At 42.6% G+C, this 19,472-nt stretch overlaps 1 protein-coding gene across 1 annotated transcript; it reads right to left on the bottom strand.

Annotated features, from left to right (window-relative positions):
- Window positions 1–17,048: 17,048 nt before the first annotated feature.
- On the bottom strand, window positions 17,049–19,086 carry LOC147430157 (uncharacterized). The gene is made up of 4 exons (XM_086496107.1): window positions 19,060–19,086; window positions 18,361–18,454; window positions 18,119–18,229; window positions 17,049–17,497 (listed from the first exon to the last, which is right to left on the bottom strand). The coding sequence occupies exons 1-4, from the start codon at window positions 19,084–19,086 to the stop codon at window positions 17,490–17,492; spliced, it is 240 nt and encodes a 79-aa protein (XP_086352233.1). The 3' UTR covers window positions 17,049–17,489.
- Window positions 19,087–19,472: the final 386 nt, after the last annotated feature.

The raw sequence follows: 19,472 nt of genomic DNA, 5'->3' as shown, positions 1-19,472 counted from the left end.
AAGACAACGAGTAAATGTTTTCAAATGTCACAAAAACTATCCAAGTGATAGTGAAATATTTGTGAGAATATCTTCATTCTCCTGTTCACGCTGACCTTTAAGCTTATTATAGTCTTCAGACATTTTGAACATTGCATATAGCTTTTTGGATATCTCATACTCACATATAGCACAATCAAAGCTATTCATCATGCTTTACATCAAGCATGATATATGGTACATATGTTCGCATGGCAAGCTGAAGTGACCACACCACTCATGAAAGAATGATCTATATATGGGGCAAGGACCACCGTGCTCACCAGAAGCTGGAGGGGCCTCAATAGATGTTGGGTGATCAATCAATGTGGCAGCATTTTGTTTTTTTATAGTCGCCTCTAACTCTTTTACGTGGCGAGATAGCACCTTCACCTCCCTTTGCAAGTCTCTATTTAGGGTTGCTTCTGCATGAGAGCCTTGTGTAGCTTGTGATGCTTGCCTGAGTTGAGTTTGAAGCTCGTCCTTAACTTGGTGCACTTCCATTGATGCACCTTCTAGTGCCAATGACATCTCTTGCCGTGTGACGGTGATTGCACTGCTGCGAATGTCCTCAACCGTCATATGAGGTGTCCTTGAGCTGAAGTCCACTACTTCACCCAAGACATAATGCATGTATAACATCTTGGCAAACCACAATGGACAATCCATATGATGCATAGGATGACCCATAACATCGAGATATATGTTCTCTCCATTGTCTCGTATGTCTGCATTAATGCATTGTGATAGCTTGAGTCGGCCTTTCTTGATGTTGTCATATGCAACGCCTGGCCATATGGATTTGACCATTTCTCAGTCAATCCTAGAGTTCACCTCTTTCCATTCTGTACCCACTGGGTTGGCCCACTGGGAGCAACGAGCTGCAATTCGAGCGGTGTCAGTCACTCCACCGCCTTGACACATGGATCTGAGACGCTCAAAAGCGTGTCTAGCCCTTTGATTATCATTATCCATATCCTGATTAAACACTATACTTCAGTTACAGCATACAAACTTAATGATAATCAATTGCTATAAGAGTAACCACCATTTTACGACAATCAATTGATATAAGAGTAACCACCATTTTACGACAATCAATTGATATAAGAATAACCACCATTTTACGACAATCAATTGATATAAGAGTAACCACAATTTTTTAAATCAATGAATGACAGTCAGTGATTCCACGTGGCTTATTACTTGAAACTTAAGAGAAAAAACAAAACTCATAGAAAATTTGTTGTCTATTGAGATATAACAAAGTGTTTTTATTACTCATACATCATCCATGGCGCATAAAACCCAAATTTTGAAAGTGCTTTTATAAGTCAAAAGTCTCAGAAAACCCTGCTTCATAAAGTACATCATATATCCATCAAAAAAAGGCTACACTCATTTCAGAGGGAGGGCGTAAGCATCGTTCTGGATGGGCTTCAAATCTTTCTAATTCCTTGTCCAAAAGTGCCAAGGTCTTTCTCTCTGTGGATTTCTTCCTCACCCAACCTTCCACAACAATCCTAGATATGGCTTGTACCTCCACTGAAACCTTATGTTTAAACCAATCTGTGTTGTAGTAGTCAGAGAACTCTCCACAAAACTTACAAAATTGCCATATCACCCATCCTATGGCGTACACATCTGTGGCCTTGGTCCATGGGCATGGGTGATTGCCATCTAGTAACTCAGGAGCTCGCCAAGGATGAAGCTTTTGCCAGTTTTCATCAGTATTGTTGGTCTTTTGTGTCTCTAAGCCAACACACAGAGACAATCCCCAATCAATTATTCCAATACGGGGAGTGAGATCCTTGGTAAAGTCCAACATGATGTTCCATGGATGGAGATCATTGTGGATCACTCCCTCGTCATGTGCGAATCGCAATGCCTTCACCAAGGCATGGATCAACGAGGGAGCATGATTGCACAGGCTTTTGATACGTGTTTTCTGGTCTTCAGAGGGCTACTCCCATTTAAATTCTTCAGGGATCTTTCCTTTCCCCTCTTGATGCGCTACAAGCGTCGTGAAAGAGCCATGTGGATGGGGCACTGTCTCCATAAGATCACCTAAAGTTCCCCCATTGAAGTAGGGGAATATCAAAAACCATGGCAACGTTACAGAGTGGGCAATACTCCTCACAATCCCTCTATGGTTGAGATCTACCCCACTTTCTGATGCAAAGCTTTTCCACTGATGCTTGGCCTGTCCTTTGAACTCCTTGGCACAATAAGTATTCGTTCCAAGAAGGAAACTGATCCCTTTGATTTGAACTTTCCACCCTGTGCCATAAGCCCCTGACCCAAGTTTCTTGATCTTCTTAATGGACTTATTTGGAATGCCCAGAGTCATACTACATTCAGAATTGTAAATACTGCTCTCCAGGTGACTGGCAGAAGCAGTAGAACCCGATGTTCCCTCAATGGCAGCCTCCTCAATAAACGGTTCTCCAACTTGGCTTCTCCCCACAACTCTGGTGATAGCCATTCGCATTTTCTTGCTTAGGCCCAAACTGTGTGTCTATGTGGGATGCTCGCCTTGACCTCTCCTTTTCAGCTCTCCATCTAGTGTTCCAATTCTCTAGCTTACCCTTGTCTACTTCTTGAGGGCATTCCTCTTTCAAATCAGAGGCCACCTTGGGCAAATTGCCCACCCAACTGCTCAGTAATGAGTTTATTGATTCGGTTGTTTTGTCTGGATATAACAACAACATTTTGTGGACAATCTCACTGTATAATGATTGCAATCTAGACTCATCTGCAACAATCTGCGCTATATCGTCGGGATATAGTGCACTGACGATCGTAATCAACAATTGTCTAATTTTCTTTTTGAACTCTATCATTGAAGTAGCAGAAGGATCCATTTTGCCTGCAATGGTATTATTGCAAACAACACATTGTGAAATATAACTATGTGCCACTGCATTTGGATCTTTTCTACGTGAAAGAAAAAGTGCAATATAGACCATAGATCTCGTACGCTTTTGCAGTGACACACCTAATCGCAATTGCAACCATGTGCCAATGCCTCACCGTACGACAACTTACAAACAGATGCTCGTGTCATTCTAGTAGCAACACACCTAGTTGCAATTGCAACCATGTGCTGAAGCATGAATGACTGGGAGTAACATAAAACATAGTCACCCTACGCTTTTGCAATGACACACCTAGCCGCAATTGCAACCATGTGCCAGTGCATCCACGCACGATGACTTATTTCAAACAGATGATCCTGTCATTCTAGCAGCAACACACCTAGTCGCAATTGCAACCATGTGCCGAAGCATGAATGACTGGGAGCAACATAAAACATAGTCATCCTACGCTTTTGCAATGACACACCTAGCCGCAATTGCAACCATGTGCCAGTGCATCCACTCACGGTGACTTCTTTCAAATAGATGCTCCTGTCATTCTAGCAGCAACACACCTAGTCGCAATTGCAACCATGTGCCGAAGCATGAATGACTGGGAGCAACATAAAACATAGTCATCCTACGCTTTTGCAATGACACACCTAGTCGCAATTGCAACCATGTGCCAGTGCATCCACGCACGATGTCTTCTTTCAAGATTCAAGCATATGAAGCATTATGAAATTATTTGAGCACACATTCATGCATTAGATGCTACCGTCAATCTAGCAGCAACACACCTAGTCGCAATTGCAACCATGTGCCGAAGCATGAATGACGGGAAGCAACATAAAACATAGTCATCTTGCGTTTTTGCAATGACACACCTAGCCACAATTGCAACCATGTGCCAGTGCATCCACGCATGGTGACTTCTTTCAAACAGATCCTCCTTTCATTCTAGCAGCAACACACCTAGTCGCAATTGCAACCATGTGCCGAAGCATGAATGACTGGGAGAAACATAAAACATAATCACCCTACGCTTTTGCAATGACACACCTAGCCGCAATTGCAACCATGTGCCAGTGCATTCACGCACGGTTACTTCTTTCAAACAAATGCTCCTGTCATTCTAGCAGCAACACACCTAGTCGCAATTGCAACCATGTGCCGAAGCATGAATGACTGGGAGCAATATAAAACATAATCATCGTACGCTTTTGCAATGACACACCTAGCCGCAATTTCAACCATGTGCCAGTGCATCCACGTACGATGATTTGATCAAAGAAATTTTAAACTTTTAAGTTAACACAAAAAACTCAAAAAAAACATCAATAAAATATGGAAGGGTTTAAAAAATTACTGCTACACTGCTTTGAGAATGTGGGAAGCTACACTGCTTTGAGAATGTGGAAAGCTGCCAGAAAGTTTGGTGAAGACTTTTCAATGTACCTCTTTTGTGAAAAGACAAGCACCGGCGTCACCTTTATATAGCCACGGTGGGCCCGGCGAGCAAATAGCTTTACCCGTCGTGACCGCCAGGAAGATTCACTAGCCCGGCGGGCCAACTAATTAGCCCGACGGGCTACGAGCCGGTCTCCAGTTCTCCCTGGAGGTCAAAAAAGATGAATGTCAATTAACAAAATATTTGTTATTTTGCATTTCTATGGTTATTAACCTGAAATTATAGTGTGATCACATCATTTTGAAATCCCTGAAAGCAGGTCCTACTATAAACAGGAAATTTTGGCTAGTAAAAGAGATAGAAGTGGACAGGTCTAATCTATGGGGTTGTGAGAGAGTACCAGGATCTCGATCACTCCATTGCATTTCAGGCTTTTGTCATCATGATCCTACTCAATTAAGGACTAGGCGGCTTTCTTGTTTTTGTGATGCTTGCATGAAGGGCCATTGGAGGACTTGTTCCAGCAAATCATATGCAGGCAAGTGGACACATAAGGCATTGAAACCACTCTCTGAGGTACCAGAACGAGACTGAGGTACCAGAACATGAAGCTGCAATGTTTGAGGGATTTCAGGATATGCTGAGTGAGTATCTCATTGAAGGTGATAACTTTGCAGTCAATGCAGACGCTGGCAATGCAGAAGGTGTAGAGTTATTTCTTTTGAGATGTACAAAGAGAAAATGGATGACAGATTGCATTTTAAGAGATAAGTGGAAAAACAAATGTGATAAAAACACTTATGTTGTCACAGGGTGTTATTATCAACAACAAGAGGGGGACCCAAATCACTACACTCTACTTGATGATAGGGGAGTTACTAACCTGTACTCTCATCTTGTTTGGGAAATCAAGTTTGACATGCCTTTGGTAGATGCTACCTCAAAGACATATTATTTATCTCCGGAACTACATGAAACCATTTACAATGCCATGCCCTATGAAGCAGCATGATACCTATTTAACAGGCTTATATTATGTTATATATAGCCTTCACCATTCAGTACCTCCTTACACATGTCCATTGTGCTATGTATCACATAGCACAGAACCACACAGAGCACATAGCATAGAATCACACACATTTCAGATAATGAGGTTACTATTGTGAACATGTTGCACCTTGAAAAAAGTTAGCCAAGATATTTGTCGGAAACGATTGGGAAGAAAACATTATCAAGAGCATCCCATTCACTTTCTTGATGAATCTCAGGTATACATGTCTCATTCTTACAATGAATAACTCTCAAGTTAAACATCTCACTCTTATGAATAGCTACCCATTGGGTGTTATGGAGTTGCGTACATGCTACTATATGTGATATGTAGCCAAGTAATGTGTCAAGATAGTCCATTGTCTCTACCTAGGCTATTATGTGTGCTATATTGCACAAGTGTGTGTAATAATAGCCCAATGTCCCTGTCTATGCTATAAAAGGACTCTATTGTAGTAAGACAGCAACATGTGTGCTATACAGTAAAAGTGTGTGTATCACATAGCACAATGTTCATGTCTATGATATGATGTGTGGTATGTGAAAGAGCTATATTACATATTGAGAGCACTATATGTGCCATATAGCGTAAGTGTGTGTAATAAGAGGCCAATCTCCCTATCTATGCTATTATGTCATAGTATTTCTTGCAGTATGAGTGCTATATAGCATAACTATGTGTAATAATAGCCCGATGGTCCTGTCTATGCTATTATGTGTTCCATGTAGCAGGACTCTATCAAATTATGACAACATCATATCACCAAAATAAAATTACATCATTCAATCATTAAGTTTAGAGAACTTTGAACAGGTCAGTTTTTTGTATAGTAATCGCAAGTACATTTAGTGCGCAAAATATTGTATACATGATTCCATAATCACAATCAACCTTCCCTACATACTTCTTGTTGACTTCTATAGTGGCTGATGACACGAGCAGACACTATGTCCGAAGGATTTTCAAACTGGTTCATCTTTGCATAAGCATTAGGGCTGGGTGAGACTGTCCATTTGACTAACCAAGGGAACAATGTGCTAACTAGGTAAATTGGGGACTGACAAATATCTGTTGGTTCAAATGAAGCAGGACAGACCCAAGTCCCGGGAGGGTTGAGCAGACACTTGTAGAGTGTGTCATCCACCACCAGTGTATTATCAGAGTTGAAAGCATTTGGCCCAATGACTACTTGATACCTTGATCTTGCCCAATCAGGAGTACTGCTTCTCGCTATTCCTTTGTAGAAGGAGACCTTATACCTCCTTATGAGAAGCCCATTCACATCTAGTATGATGCATAAATTGTCCCTTCTCTTCTTGTCCTCAAAATACGCAGGAGGCAGTGCAACAATCTGTATTGGCATTACCACAAGACACTCTGGCCTCTCTTGCCTCTCATATTCATGTCCACTTTTGGCCTCTTTATTAGCATTCTTTGTACCTGCCTCATTTGTATCTGTAGCAGTCGCTCGACCCATAGGGACCTCTGGACTTTTACCTTTGGTATTCCCAACAGTGGGATCTGTACAAGACTCAGTTGTATCATGTGCAATTGCCTCTTTCGTGTCCATAGCAGCCATGAAATGTTCTGGGCACCTCTGTGCCTTTCCCTTCCTCATTGTTTTGCTCTATACATGCCTCAGTTGTATTATGTGTATTTGCCTCTTTCATGTCCGTAGAAGCCACAACAACTTCTCCCATTGCCTCTCCCAATTGAACTGCTCTGTCACATGCCTCAGCTGTATCGGCAGAAGCCGCAACATCACTGTTACCCACTGTTGAGCCTATTCCAGGTACTCTCTTAGTGAGGTCCTCCTCACCCAAGCCTCCCATATCTTCAACAGCGGAATCTGTACCCTTTGCCTCCTCTGCATCAACAATGTCATCAGCTGCATCACTTGGACAGACCACCTCGGCTTGGGCTGTGACATCACTTGCACCCACTGCCTCATGTGTTCCAGCTTCTCTCTCAATGAGGACCTCCTCACCCATGCCTCTAGTATCCTCGATCGTGGCATCTGTACCCATAGGCACAACTGCATCAAGAAAGGCATCTATGACAGCATGAACAATACTTTCTGTTCCACCATCATTAACATTGACATCAGCAGAGCAGCATCTATGCTAGCATCAACTTCCATAGCATCCACAATGTCATTTGTGTAGGCATCAACTACCGTAGCATCAGCAATGGCATTTGTGCAGGCATCAACTGTGGTAGCATCATCAATGGCATCTGTGCCAGATTCAACAGTGGCATATGTACCCATAGGCACAACTGCATCAAGAAGGGCATCTATGACAGCATGAATAATACTTTCTGTTCCACCGTCATTAACATTGCCATCAGCAATAGCATCTGTGCTGGCATAAACTTCCATAGCATCCACAATGTCATTTGTGCAGGCATCAACTACCGTAGCATCAGCAATGGCATCTGTGCAGGCATCAACTGTGGTAGCATCATCAATGGCATATGTGCCAGATTCAACAGTGGCATGTGTACCCATAACCACAACTGCATCAAGAAGGGCATCTATGACAGCATGAACAATACTTTCTGTTCTACCATCATTAACATTGCCATCAGTAGCAGAATCTGTGCGAGCATCAACTTCCATAGCATCCACAATGTCATTTGTGCAGGCATCAACTAGTGTAGCATCAGCAATGGCATTTGTGCAGGCATCAACTACCATAGCATCATCAATGGCATTTGTGCCAGATTCAACTGTGGTGGGGGTGGGTAATGTACCCTTTTCAAGTTTAGCACGGTCAACATCTGTATGCACATCATCATGCACAACCTGCACATCAACTGCATTAGGCACATTTGGAACAAATTCAGCAGTACTAGTAGGTGTGCAGGGATCAACTGTATCAAAAGACTCTTTTTTTTTTGCCTGTAACCCCCCTAGAAGCTGTAGCACCCCCTCCTGGATTCTTCACAGGATAAGACTGAGCCAGTGAACCTACAGACCCCTCAACTGTATCAAAAGACACTTTTTTTTTTCCTGTAACCCCCCTGGAAGCTGTAGCACCCCTTCTTGGATTCTTCACAGGATAAGACTGAGCCAGTGAACCTACAGACCCCTCATCGAGAAACCCTGAAGAGCGAGTGCATCTCATGCAAGTTCCTCTTTTTTCAGCTTCTTGATTATCTACGACAAGAGAAAGTAGAAACATATTACTAAACATGTACAGAAAATAAATCAAATAATTTGCAACTACTCGATGCAAACAATTAAGAGACATGTCACTAACAAATTCCAACATTTGATTCATCAATGAGCATGGATACAATAGGGGTGCAATGGATTGCACATGCCTTCTAAAGACATCTTCTAATTGCATGAAGTTACAACAAAAACACACTCATTGCTTTGCATTTGGTTTCTTCCTCTTCCTAAATGAATCAAAAGGTATATCCATTGTGGGACTTCCACCTAAGTTCTTGGGAGTCGATTTCTTGCGCTTTGGTGTTGGCTTCTTCCCCGCTAGAGGGGGTGTTGCTTTCACCGCATCTGCAACTGCCTCGTCTGATGCTTCATCTCTAGTGTCCACACTTGGTGATGCCTTGGCACTCAATGGAGAACGAAACAGCCTTCTTGGAGTTAGTTGTTGCCTAGGTGATTTGACTGCGAAAGACTTTGCCATCAAGATGTCTTCAACTACTCCACGTACTTCATCCCCTACGACAGACTCCGCTTCAAGGGCTGGCTGCATCCATGGGGTAGACTCCGCTTCTGCATCCCTGGGGTAATCAGGCCATTCTTCCTTGTGGAATGCATCGTCTTGTTGGAGAAAGCATGCGATGATTGTTCTACAAAGCAAGCTATTTACAAAGTCTCACTTGGAGTATCCCAAAATACACACATAAATACTGATTTTGGTACCTACCAGTGGCCTGCGTAGAGACTCTCTCTGTTTTTTTCTCAATGATTCTTGTATACAGGTCTCTGCTGGGATGTCTGTACCTGCAAATGATTTCATTAAATGCAAGATTTTAAACTACCAATGGAAAGTGGGCCTGCAATAGTACTAGTAAATAATTGACACAGTGACTACCTGCACTTGATTCTTTCATCTCACTCTTTACCTTCAGACCAATCATATGCTTAGCTCTAGGGGGAAGAGACATGTTGCAATCTAGTGCAAGACAATAGCCATAGTCCCTACATACATTCGCGAAGCATAGCATATGGTACACATGGGTGCAAGGCAGGGAGAATACATCCAAGCTTTTGGCATCGAACGGGAATCCACATCCTACACAATGGTAGAACCCATTAAGTGACACCTCACTAATGCTCTGCTCAAAATCCATAGGAGGAAAAGGCTTCATCAAACTAGCCCCCACGTTATGTGAAGTCCTCTCCATGGTAACACAAAATTTAAAGTGCTCTGATTTCTGTGCTATTTTGGTCAAACTAGCCCCCACGTTATGTGAAGTCCTCTCCATGGTAACACAAAATTTAAAGTGCTCAAAATCCATAGGAGGAAAAGGCTTCATCAAACTAGCCCCCACGTTATGTGAAGTCCTCTCCATGGTAACACAAAATTTAAAGTGCTCTGATTTCTGTGCTATTTTGGTCTCTACTTCTGCAAGTAGTGTCTGTGAAACAAAGAAGACAACACATCTAATTTAAGTCTCAATAACCCAACAAAAGCAGATTGCTGAAAAGAATATGCAGCGCTAATCTTATCCCTTATTTGCAATACCACATATAAGACAAGCACTTACTCTATATGCTATAAACACAAGCTTGATGTGGTATATGATATGCACTGTGCTATATAGCACATAGCACAGTCCAAGTAAAATGTGCTATAAGTGCTACATAGAGTATGAATTGTAGATCATAGCAGAGAGACTTTTCAAAATACCAGATATAGCCCAAACATTTTCTCTATATGCTATATAGAACAAGCTTGTTGGGTATATGATATGCAGTGGGCTATATGAGACATAGCACATAGCATATAGCACAATTAGAGATGGTGCTATGTAGCACATAGCAAAATAGAGATTGTGCTATATAGCACAATTTACTATTCCACACACTCCATGGCTATATTGTGAACATATAACACACAAAATGTGCTATTTAGCACATAGCACATAAAAAGATTGTGATGTGTAGCACATATCAATATTTAGCACACACTTCAGGGCTATATTGTGAGCATATAGCATACAAGTTATGCTATATAGCACATGTTACACATGTCCATTGTGCTATGTATCACATAGCACATAACAACACAGAGCACATAGCATAGAATCACACACATTCCAAATAGATGAGGGTACTATTGTGAACATGTTGCACCTAGATTGAACTATAAAGCACATAGCACATAACCACACATGGCACATAGCATATAACCACCCACTCCATGAAGATGATGGCTATGTTGTGACCATATAGCACATATTTTGTGCTATATAGCACATAGCAGAAATAGAATATGCTCATACAGTACATAACCATACAATCCAAAACACTCTAACCACATAACCACATGGAAGTGAACCACATACTCCAAAACAAAGTGAAGCACATGTAGGAGGGTATGCACCTTTTCTTTAGCCACATTGGCTTCTAATTCAATCAATCTCCGTTTGCAACTTTATGGCCAAAGTGTTTGAGCTTTGAGCACCCTCAGCCCTATGCAATTCTCTTACTTGATCCTCTACCTGCTTCTTTGCACCCTCTAGTCTTGACTTATAGTCTTGCAATCTGCCCTCTGCAATATTCTTCATCTCTGCAAGTGCCCTGCTATCCTCCTCTACCAATTGTACCAGGCATCCTCCTGTAGGCACGCTTGACAATGGTACAGACGTACCTTCTGTTTTCAATGATGATCTGGTAGAGGCAGCAGTAGTTTTGGAACCTCTCCCTCTACCACTCATTTTCTCTTCCCAACTCTTGATCTTGTTTTGCAAGCAGGGATTTCAAAATGACGTGATCACACTATAATTTTAGGTTAATAACAATAGAAATGCAAAATAACAAATATTTTGTTAATTGACATTCATCTTTTTTGACCTCCAAGGAGACCTGGAGACCGGCTCGTAGCCCGCCGGGCTAATTAGTTGGCCCGCCGGGCCCGCCGGGCTAGTGAGTCTTCCCGGCAGTCACGCCGGGTAAAGCTATTTGCCCGCCAGGCCCGCCGTAGCTCAATATGCTATCTCTTCTTTCAAGTATTATTCAAACCAAACATTAGTGTTATAATCAATATCACACACAAGCGTAGTAGTGAAGCCTGAAGGGAATAAACCTCAATCTACTCAAACATGAGCAAGCAAATACAACGGTGAATCAAATATGTGATCAGTCCATCCCAAAAGTAGAGATATCGACCCAAAGATTCACCTTCCTACCTCCTTTCATGAATCAGTCCAGTCCAAAAAAGAACTAATGACCCATGATTGGAGCTCTAATCGAAATAGCAAGCAAATACAGCGGTGAATCAAACATGTGATCAGTCCATCCCAAAAGTAGAGATATCAACCCAAAGATTCACCTTCCTACATCCTTTCATGAATTAGTCCAGTCCAAAAAAGAACTAATGACCCATGATTGGAGCTCTAATCGGAATAGCAATCAAATACAACGGTGAATCAAACATGTGATCAGTCCATCCCAAAAGTAGAGATATTGACCCAAAGATTCACCTTTCTACCTCCTTTCATGAATCAGTCCAGTCCAAAAAAGAACTAATGACCCATGATTGGAGCTCTAATCGGAATAGCAAGCAAATACAACGGTGAATCAAACATGTAATCAGTCCATCCCAAAAGTAGAGATATCGACCCAAAGATTCACCTTTCTATCTCCTTTGAAGAATCAGTTCAGTCCAAAAAAGAACTAATGACCCATGATAGAAGTTCTAATCAATATAGCAATCAATTTAGCAAATATAACAGTGAACCAAACATGAGATCAGTCCATCCCAAATGTAGAGATACCGACCCAAAGATTCACCTTTCTACCTCCTTTCAAGAATCAATTCAATCCAAAAAATAACTAATGATCCATGATCAGAGTTACATTAAGTTTTATTTTTTTTAAAGACTATTCATTTTTTTACCTTTAGTATTTCTTCTAAATTTTAAAGGATGACCAAATTTAGAGGAAGAGGTGATGTGATGTGATGTGAAGGGTTATATAGAGCCGCCAAATATGGAGGGGGTACACGACGGGCCCGGCGGGATTCTTGCTTGTCCCGCCGGGCCCGCCGGGTTTCATATTAAACCCGTCGGGCCTGCCGAGATTGTTGGTTATCCCGCCGGTTCTACGTTTTCTACCGGTTTTCGTAGGTCATGACATTAGATATGTTATTAACATGAAAAAAATAGTTATAATAACAAAAATAATTAACATTTAACAAAATGCGTCATCGCGTAATTAAAATCCCGATTTGCAAGTTGTGTCTTTCTTCTGAGGCTCTCATTGCCCTCTGTACAAAGATAGCCCAAGAAATTTGATGTTTGCCAAATTCACTGCAGTTTTCCAATGCAAAGGCCTTTGCAAATTGAGTCCCTACTTCATACATGAAGGGACCCTCCTGGTAGACATCCCAATGTCTCCACACAAGCTTTTGTAAGAACTCCGACCGAGCATGGTATGCCTTCACTTTCTTCTGGCTACCCCGAACAGGCTTTGGGCATATAAAGACACCTTCCTATCCTCCTTAGAGATGTCATTGTTTCCTGTCAAGCTACACGGATCAACTCCCTCCAATGGCAATCCACGCTCCATATGAAATTCCTCGGCAAGACGACAAAACTTCGTATGCAGAGGTGGTTCGATGTTCCTAACTAGACTGCTGCTTGCTTGAATTGGATGCTTTGAGGAAGGTGCCATGATGTAGTCTCAAGTGATATACCTGCACATCATCCAATGAACTCATGAGACGTGGTGTGCCCTCACTTATCATCCCTGCTAAAAAGAAACAAGAACTTCATGGGCCTGCTCTTGTAAGCAGGGCATTCAAGGTGATGTGCTATGGGATTTTCCCCAAGGTTGCATACAGCTTGTGGACTAGCAAATTACCTCGGGAGTCTATGTCCTCTCATGCAGCCAGCAGGCAGCATTAGGTTTTGCTCGCCTCTTGTTACAAATGAGCAAGGTGTGGCACTCATGCAGCTCCAAATGCAGCTTAATGTAGCTAAATGATCCCAGGTGGGGCGCGCGTGCTTAAGCAGTAGAGAGTGTACATGTTCAATGGGAGAGACATACCTCGAAGAGAAGAGGGAGGTTACTGCAATCATCCTTGAAGCAGCCAAGCTTGCACAGTAGAAGCTCTAAGCACATTAGACCTTGAGTACGCGCGCGCGCGAGAGAGAGAGAGAGAGAGAGAGAGAGAGAGAGAGAGAGAGAGGCGGGGGGTCGGGGGGGGGGGGGGGGGGAGGTGTTTGAAACTGCCAACTACTCATGAAACAAAGTGGGTGTGTGAAGGCTGAATTTTTCAGTATAACATTTTTTAGAATATAAATTTGGAAGTCTGAAATATGGCACCAGTGACCACACCCCCAATGTCATGCTATGCTACTTAATTATATCACATATACAGCTTTCCACCTATTCATGCTTTCACCCTACACACGCATCCTATTTGTGCACTCACAGATATGTGGTTTCCCCTTATCTTCCTACCTATCGGATCTCCAAGCTACCTTCAAACTCTCGAAACTCACAACTTTTGCAAACCCTCAGAATGCACATCATCTTCAAACCGTCATAACTTGCAGCAGCTTCAAAGTCCAAGAAATGTAAAGCTTCAAGTCTCCAGTGTCTTTCTTGACATGGGTGGAAACATACTAGGGGAGAATGGAAGGTGTTGGGTACAAAAGAGTAAAGCTTCATGTTTTCATGCAAGATGATGATGCTTGAGATGTAGCAATTATTGATGATTGGTCCCTCGAAATCCTTCAAACCTTCATGGATACTTGACCCTCACACTCAAGTTGAAAGAAGGCTATATAATACTTTTGTCGTATATGAAAGTTCCATTTGGGGGGAAAACAAGGAATGCTCCTTTATATGTAGAGATAAAAAATATTATTGGGGTGCTTTTTTGTTAAAAAGTCATGGTAATGTGATCTCTACAAATGCTTTGGCAATGATTTTATATGTTATTGTCATCATAGTGATGGGATGCGAGTGTTTCACATGAGTGCAATAGACAAGCTTTGGGATGGGTTAGATGAGACCACTTTTCACGCTTTTATCATGCACCCCTTCAACAAGATCTTTGTTTGTCAATCCCATAATAGGGGCCTTTAGGTCTACCCAGGTTTCCTTGAAAAACTCAGTTGTCATGCTGTCCCATCTGGAATGTTTCTCTTTGCCAAGTGAGTGCAGTGCAAGTGAATACTCATCTTCGATAAAGGCCTTCTCTATTAAGTTAGCTTTTGTGGGTATAATAGTCATGTTGACAATGTTAAGAAGTGTGGCTCTCGCGTCTTCCACTTCTTTGGATTGTACTTTTGGTTGACCTATAATCTGGCTTATGTAGTCAGCCATATCACCGAGGTCTTGCACCACCTTCCCTTCATCATCTATGAGTGTGTTGATGGTTCCCTGATGTCTTTTATCTTTGAGTGCTCTGAGAAAATGTGCTTGATTGATAGGCTCAGGTTGAAGGTAGATCACTCTTGATAGTAATCTTGTCTTCCTTACTTCTTCCAACTGCAAGCAAGACCTGCTTTTGTTTGATCAACTCGTTTATGATCATGTATCTATCCTCCGTCAAGCCCCTCCTCAAGATAGCAAAATGCAGTTGGTTAGAAATCCTGAGACCTGTGAAAAAATCCCTATGGAAAAACAACACCAAAGATATAATGCCTTGATAGTGGGCTAAATGGGAGTGCATTGCTAGACCTAAGGAGCATGGAAATATTGGGATTCCCAACCCTACAATGCACACCAAAGTCCAACGTGCTAATTTCATGGTTGCAATCACCAAACAAGACCAGAGATGGGCCATCCTCAGGGGGTGCTCTATGTAATCACGTTAATGTATAACATGAGTTCGAAAGGAGGGGTTTTAAAATGCAAAAAATTTAGGCAATTTAACAGAGATACATTAAAATAAGGGGTTTTTATATTCAATTTTGGGAAAAATTACTAAAATAAGGGGTCATTTTATTCATTCACACATGTTAAAAGAGGGATTTTTTTAATACCCCACGAACGCACGTTATATAGTCGGGTACTAAATGGTGAACCCCCCAAGGGGCCATCATTGCATGGGACATGATCAACCAGGTGAAGTTGATCTCTCGGGGGAATCGTGGAAAGATTTTGGGGTTCATGACAAATTGTTGGCTCCTTGATAGACTCATCTGAAACTAGGTGGCATTACAGGAGAGTTGGTACGTAAATGCACCAAAGTAGTAGAGACCTAGAATGGGGAGAGGCAGCCACATACTTTAACTTATTAACCCATTGGTCCCCTTGGTCGGACCTTCTTAACCCATTGGTCCCCTTGGTCATCCGACCCAAGTTTGGAACAGGGATAGCAAGTGTTGGAAAGAAGAAAATCAGTTGGCCACCCAATAGAATCTCAAAGGAACAACAATTCTATTGATAAATAGAGCCATTGATGGCCTTAGCATTTACTCATGCCTATTTTCTAGACACAATTTGATTGTAAAGCCGAGCACTCGCCTGAGAACAAAAACTTCATCAAGCCTCACACTAAGGAAATATATGACAATCTTAGGTTCAAATCAAGCTAGTTCTCCCCACCCAATAAACAATGGAAAAACATTGACCAAAATCCAAATGGACATCGGTAGTAAGCAACATGGGACCCCCAGTGGCCCCCAGCTATGAAGATCGTCATATGGAAGGTGTTGTGGGGAGCTATTCCTATCGGGGTTAAGATTATATCTTGAGGGATATGTTATGATATATGTTCAGCGTGCCAAGTGGCTTGTGACTAAGGATCCCCTTTACTTATTCAAAATTGTCTAACTACGAGAGGTCTAGCGGGAAAATTATGTAGGTGGGTACAAAAGTCATGGAAGATCTTGTTTTTCAAGAACGACCTACTCCTAGGAGGTAAGATTTGGAAGAACCAAGCCATCCTTATCTGCGCACAAATTGTTTGGTTCTGCTACTTCAAGAAAACTTTAAAAACTAGGAATCAACGTATCTTTGAAAAGAACCACTCGATGGCCAACTTCAAAGAGATTATTTAAGAAAGCAAGGAAGTGATCATCTCTATCGAAACACACAAAAACTTTGAAGACTAAAATCAAGCAATCAAATCCCTCTCAGGTATGGTATCTACAAGTCACCAAAATTGTAACTTTCTTGTCTATCTAGGACTGTGTAGGCCCTGAATCATGTATTATGATCCCTCAAGGCACTTAGCGTGCTTGAGGATATTTGTACATTGCTTTTCTAAGATAACATAACTCTGATCCACTCACAATTGTGAGTATGGCAAAAAAAACATGAATGATTTTTTTGTTTACAACATTTGTCTCAGTTAAATGCATGTCAACTATCTTGAGTCACTCGATCTCTTCTCATGTGTAGAGTACTTTTTTAGGGTATTAAAGATACTATTGGAGTTTTTTTTTTTTTGCAATGCTCACATTATGTGAGCTTATTTATTTTGAAAATAAAAACACAATACAACTTCTCATGCAAGAACTTGCCATGAGAATAGAGTCAACAAAAAGCTCTAGGCTTTTACAAAGAGCCTCAACTTTACAATGCAACACAAATAAAGTCGAAGACCTATATAGCTTCCCAAGGCTCCCACCATCGCCCCCCCCCTCGTTTATAAGTGACACGGGGTGTCACTCGAGGGATCAACGACGGGGAACGCGATCAGCAGGGCGGGGGGGCTTTAGGCCGTTGGATCTACGCGCCTAGAGGGGGCAGGGTTTTATACGCTTAAAGTCGCAATGCCTGCATGGACGCGTTATAGGCGGGGTGGATGAGGTGCACGAGCGTGTGGGAGGAGGTCGCGAGCTCGAGCAGGGAGTGGGGCGATCCGCGCATTTCTTTTAGTTGAGATCAACGGTGGGATACACTCGGGCCGTTGATCCCTCGAGTGCACCCCGTGTGCTTTATGAACGAGGATCGCCCCAGGGATCTGCCAAGTCTTCAAAAGTGCCCTTAACAAACTGGAAAAGCAAAGGAAAAACAAATCAGCACCTAGAGAGAAGCCAATATGAGACAAACTCCACCTCCAAAGGCACCAAAAAACATCCAAACAAGCAACACAGATGCCACTAGACCAGAATTGACATGGCATTTGAAGCCAACCACATGGAAGAAACCACTTCAAGACCAACGGACAGAGCAGCAAATGCTTATTGGGACCTTAGGGTACCAACAATGTCCCATGAACAACCTAGTAGCAAGCAGTATTGACACAAATGTTGTTTTGCCCCACAAGCCGGGCAAGCAGGGTGCCTTCCAATTACTTAGCAGAAAAATTTGGGCTTCGGAAAGGACATGCAGGTGAAGAGAGAGGAGCCCCCACCTGGGGCCAACCCTTGCCCCCGCATGATGGATTCCTACATAGCCTACCAGTCCGTCGCTCTACTGACCCGAAGAGCCCCTGCACATCCCTCCTACATCAGGCCTCCCTGCTCACGATGCAGGGGGCAGGCTCACGCCCAGACCAGAAGCGCCCCAAACACTCCAGAAGAAACCTCTCTTTCATCTTAACACTATTGGAGTTTTTCTTATAAATGACTTTTAATCATTGTGAGTAGAATCTCCGGCAGCGTGGCACAAACCTGCTAAGCAGTGACGCGGAGGCAAGGGTCGCCAGGTGATGGACCAAGCAGTGACGCAGAGGCGGAGATAGGCAAGTGCGGCAAGGCGACGAGAAGAGGAAGGGGGGAACGCTCAAGCAGAGGCAGATGGTAATTAAAATTATTATTTTTTTATAGATAGACACAGGGAGCATGAGCCCGACGTGCTTGCTGGAGCGGTTACAAGAGCAGCTTGCATGGGACAAACTTATGAAGGTCGCTACCCCTTTTTGTGAGGGTGGCGAATGTGATGAATCCTTCAGAGGGCAGGAAGAGAATCTCTAAGAATCTCAATGTGAATTGAATAAAACTACGAACCTGCCAATTTTAAGAAAAGATCCTTTAGGGTAAAGGGGCCAATATAAGGCATTCAATTCCTCATGAAAAGACGCATTAGATGATATCAAGATTGATATTTTTTTGATTTTGCCTCAGCACTCTATTTGAAAAAGCGTAATTCTGAGGGCTTTTTAGAAAACAGAGACACTCAAGCCCCAATAGTAGTACACTTTTTAACAAATCAGATGTGGACACCTAAGCAAGATTCCAAGCATATTCCTTTTTTTTGTCTCTCTTTTGGGGGTGGAGCCATCTTCCTTTTGGGGGGTGGTTCCTTATTGGCCCCTTTACCCTATAGCAAATCCTTCCAGAATCTCTCTCTCTCTCTCTCTCTCTCTCTCTCTCTCTCTCTCTCTCTCTCTCCCCCCGCGTGTATCCACTAAGGAAGTAATTGGCTCTCTCTCTCTGGCCATAAAGACACTCTCTTTTCAAGTTGCTTTGCATGCATGCATAACCAACTCTCTCCACTCTCAACTAACTCTCTCTCTCTCTCTCTCTCTCTCTCTCTCTCTCTCTCTCTCTCTCTCGTGCTCTTCTGATTTTAGCTTCCCCGCCTACAGTCTGCATCGTGCAATTTCACTTACAGAAGCCCTTCCCCAATTGGCAAACATGAGACTAAGTAAGGTGTGTGTATTGTTTATGGTTGGTGTTGCATTGTAGGGACTTCTCTCTCTCTCTCTCTCTCTCTCTCTCTCTCTCTCTCTCTCTCTCTCTCTCTCTCTCTCTCTCTTTCTCTCTCTCTCTGTGTGTGTGTGTGTGTGTGTGTGTGTGTGTGTGTGTGTGTGTGTGTTCACGAAGTTTGTGCCAACGGCAACCAAGCGTTAGATTCATGGTGCTTGGCTTAAGTGTACGCTGCTATGTCAACTTCCACAAGGGTAATGTTGTCATCCGCTTTTTGGCACATGGGGTGCAGACAGTAGTTAGCGATGAGCGACAGTGCAACTATGCTTGGGGAGTTTGCCAAGGATGACGAAGGAGGTGACGGAGTGCCAGAGAA

This window comes from Adiantum capillus-veneris, chromosome 22, assembly GCF_014529385.1.
Source record: "Adiantum capillus-veneris isolate H3 chromosome 22, ASM1452938v2, whole genome shotgun sequence".
Classification (NCBI taxonomy): Eukaryota; Viridiplantae; Streptophyta; class Polypodiopsida; order Polypodiales; family Pteridaceae; genus Adiantum; species Adiantum capillus-veneris.
Note: the sequence above shows the minus strand (reverse complement) of the source record. Positions and strands in the feature narration are given on the sequence as shown.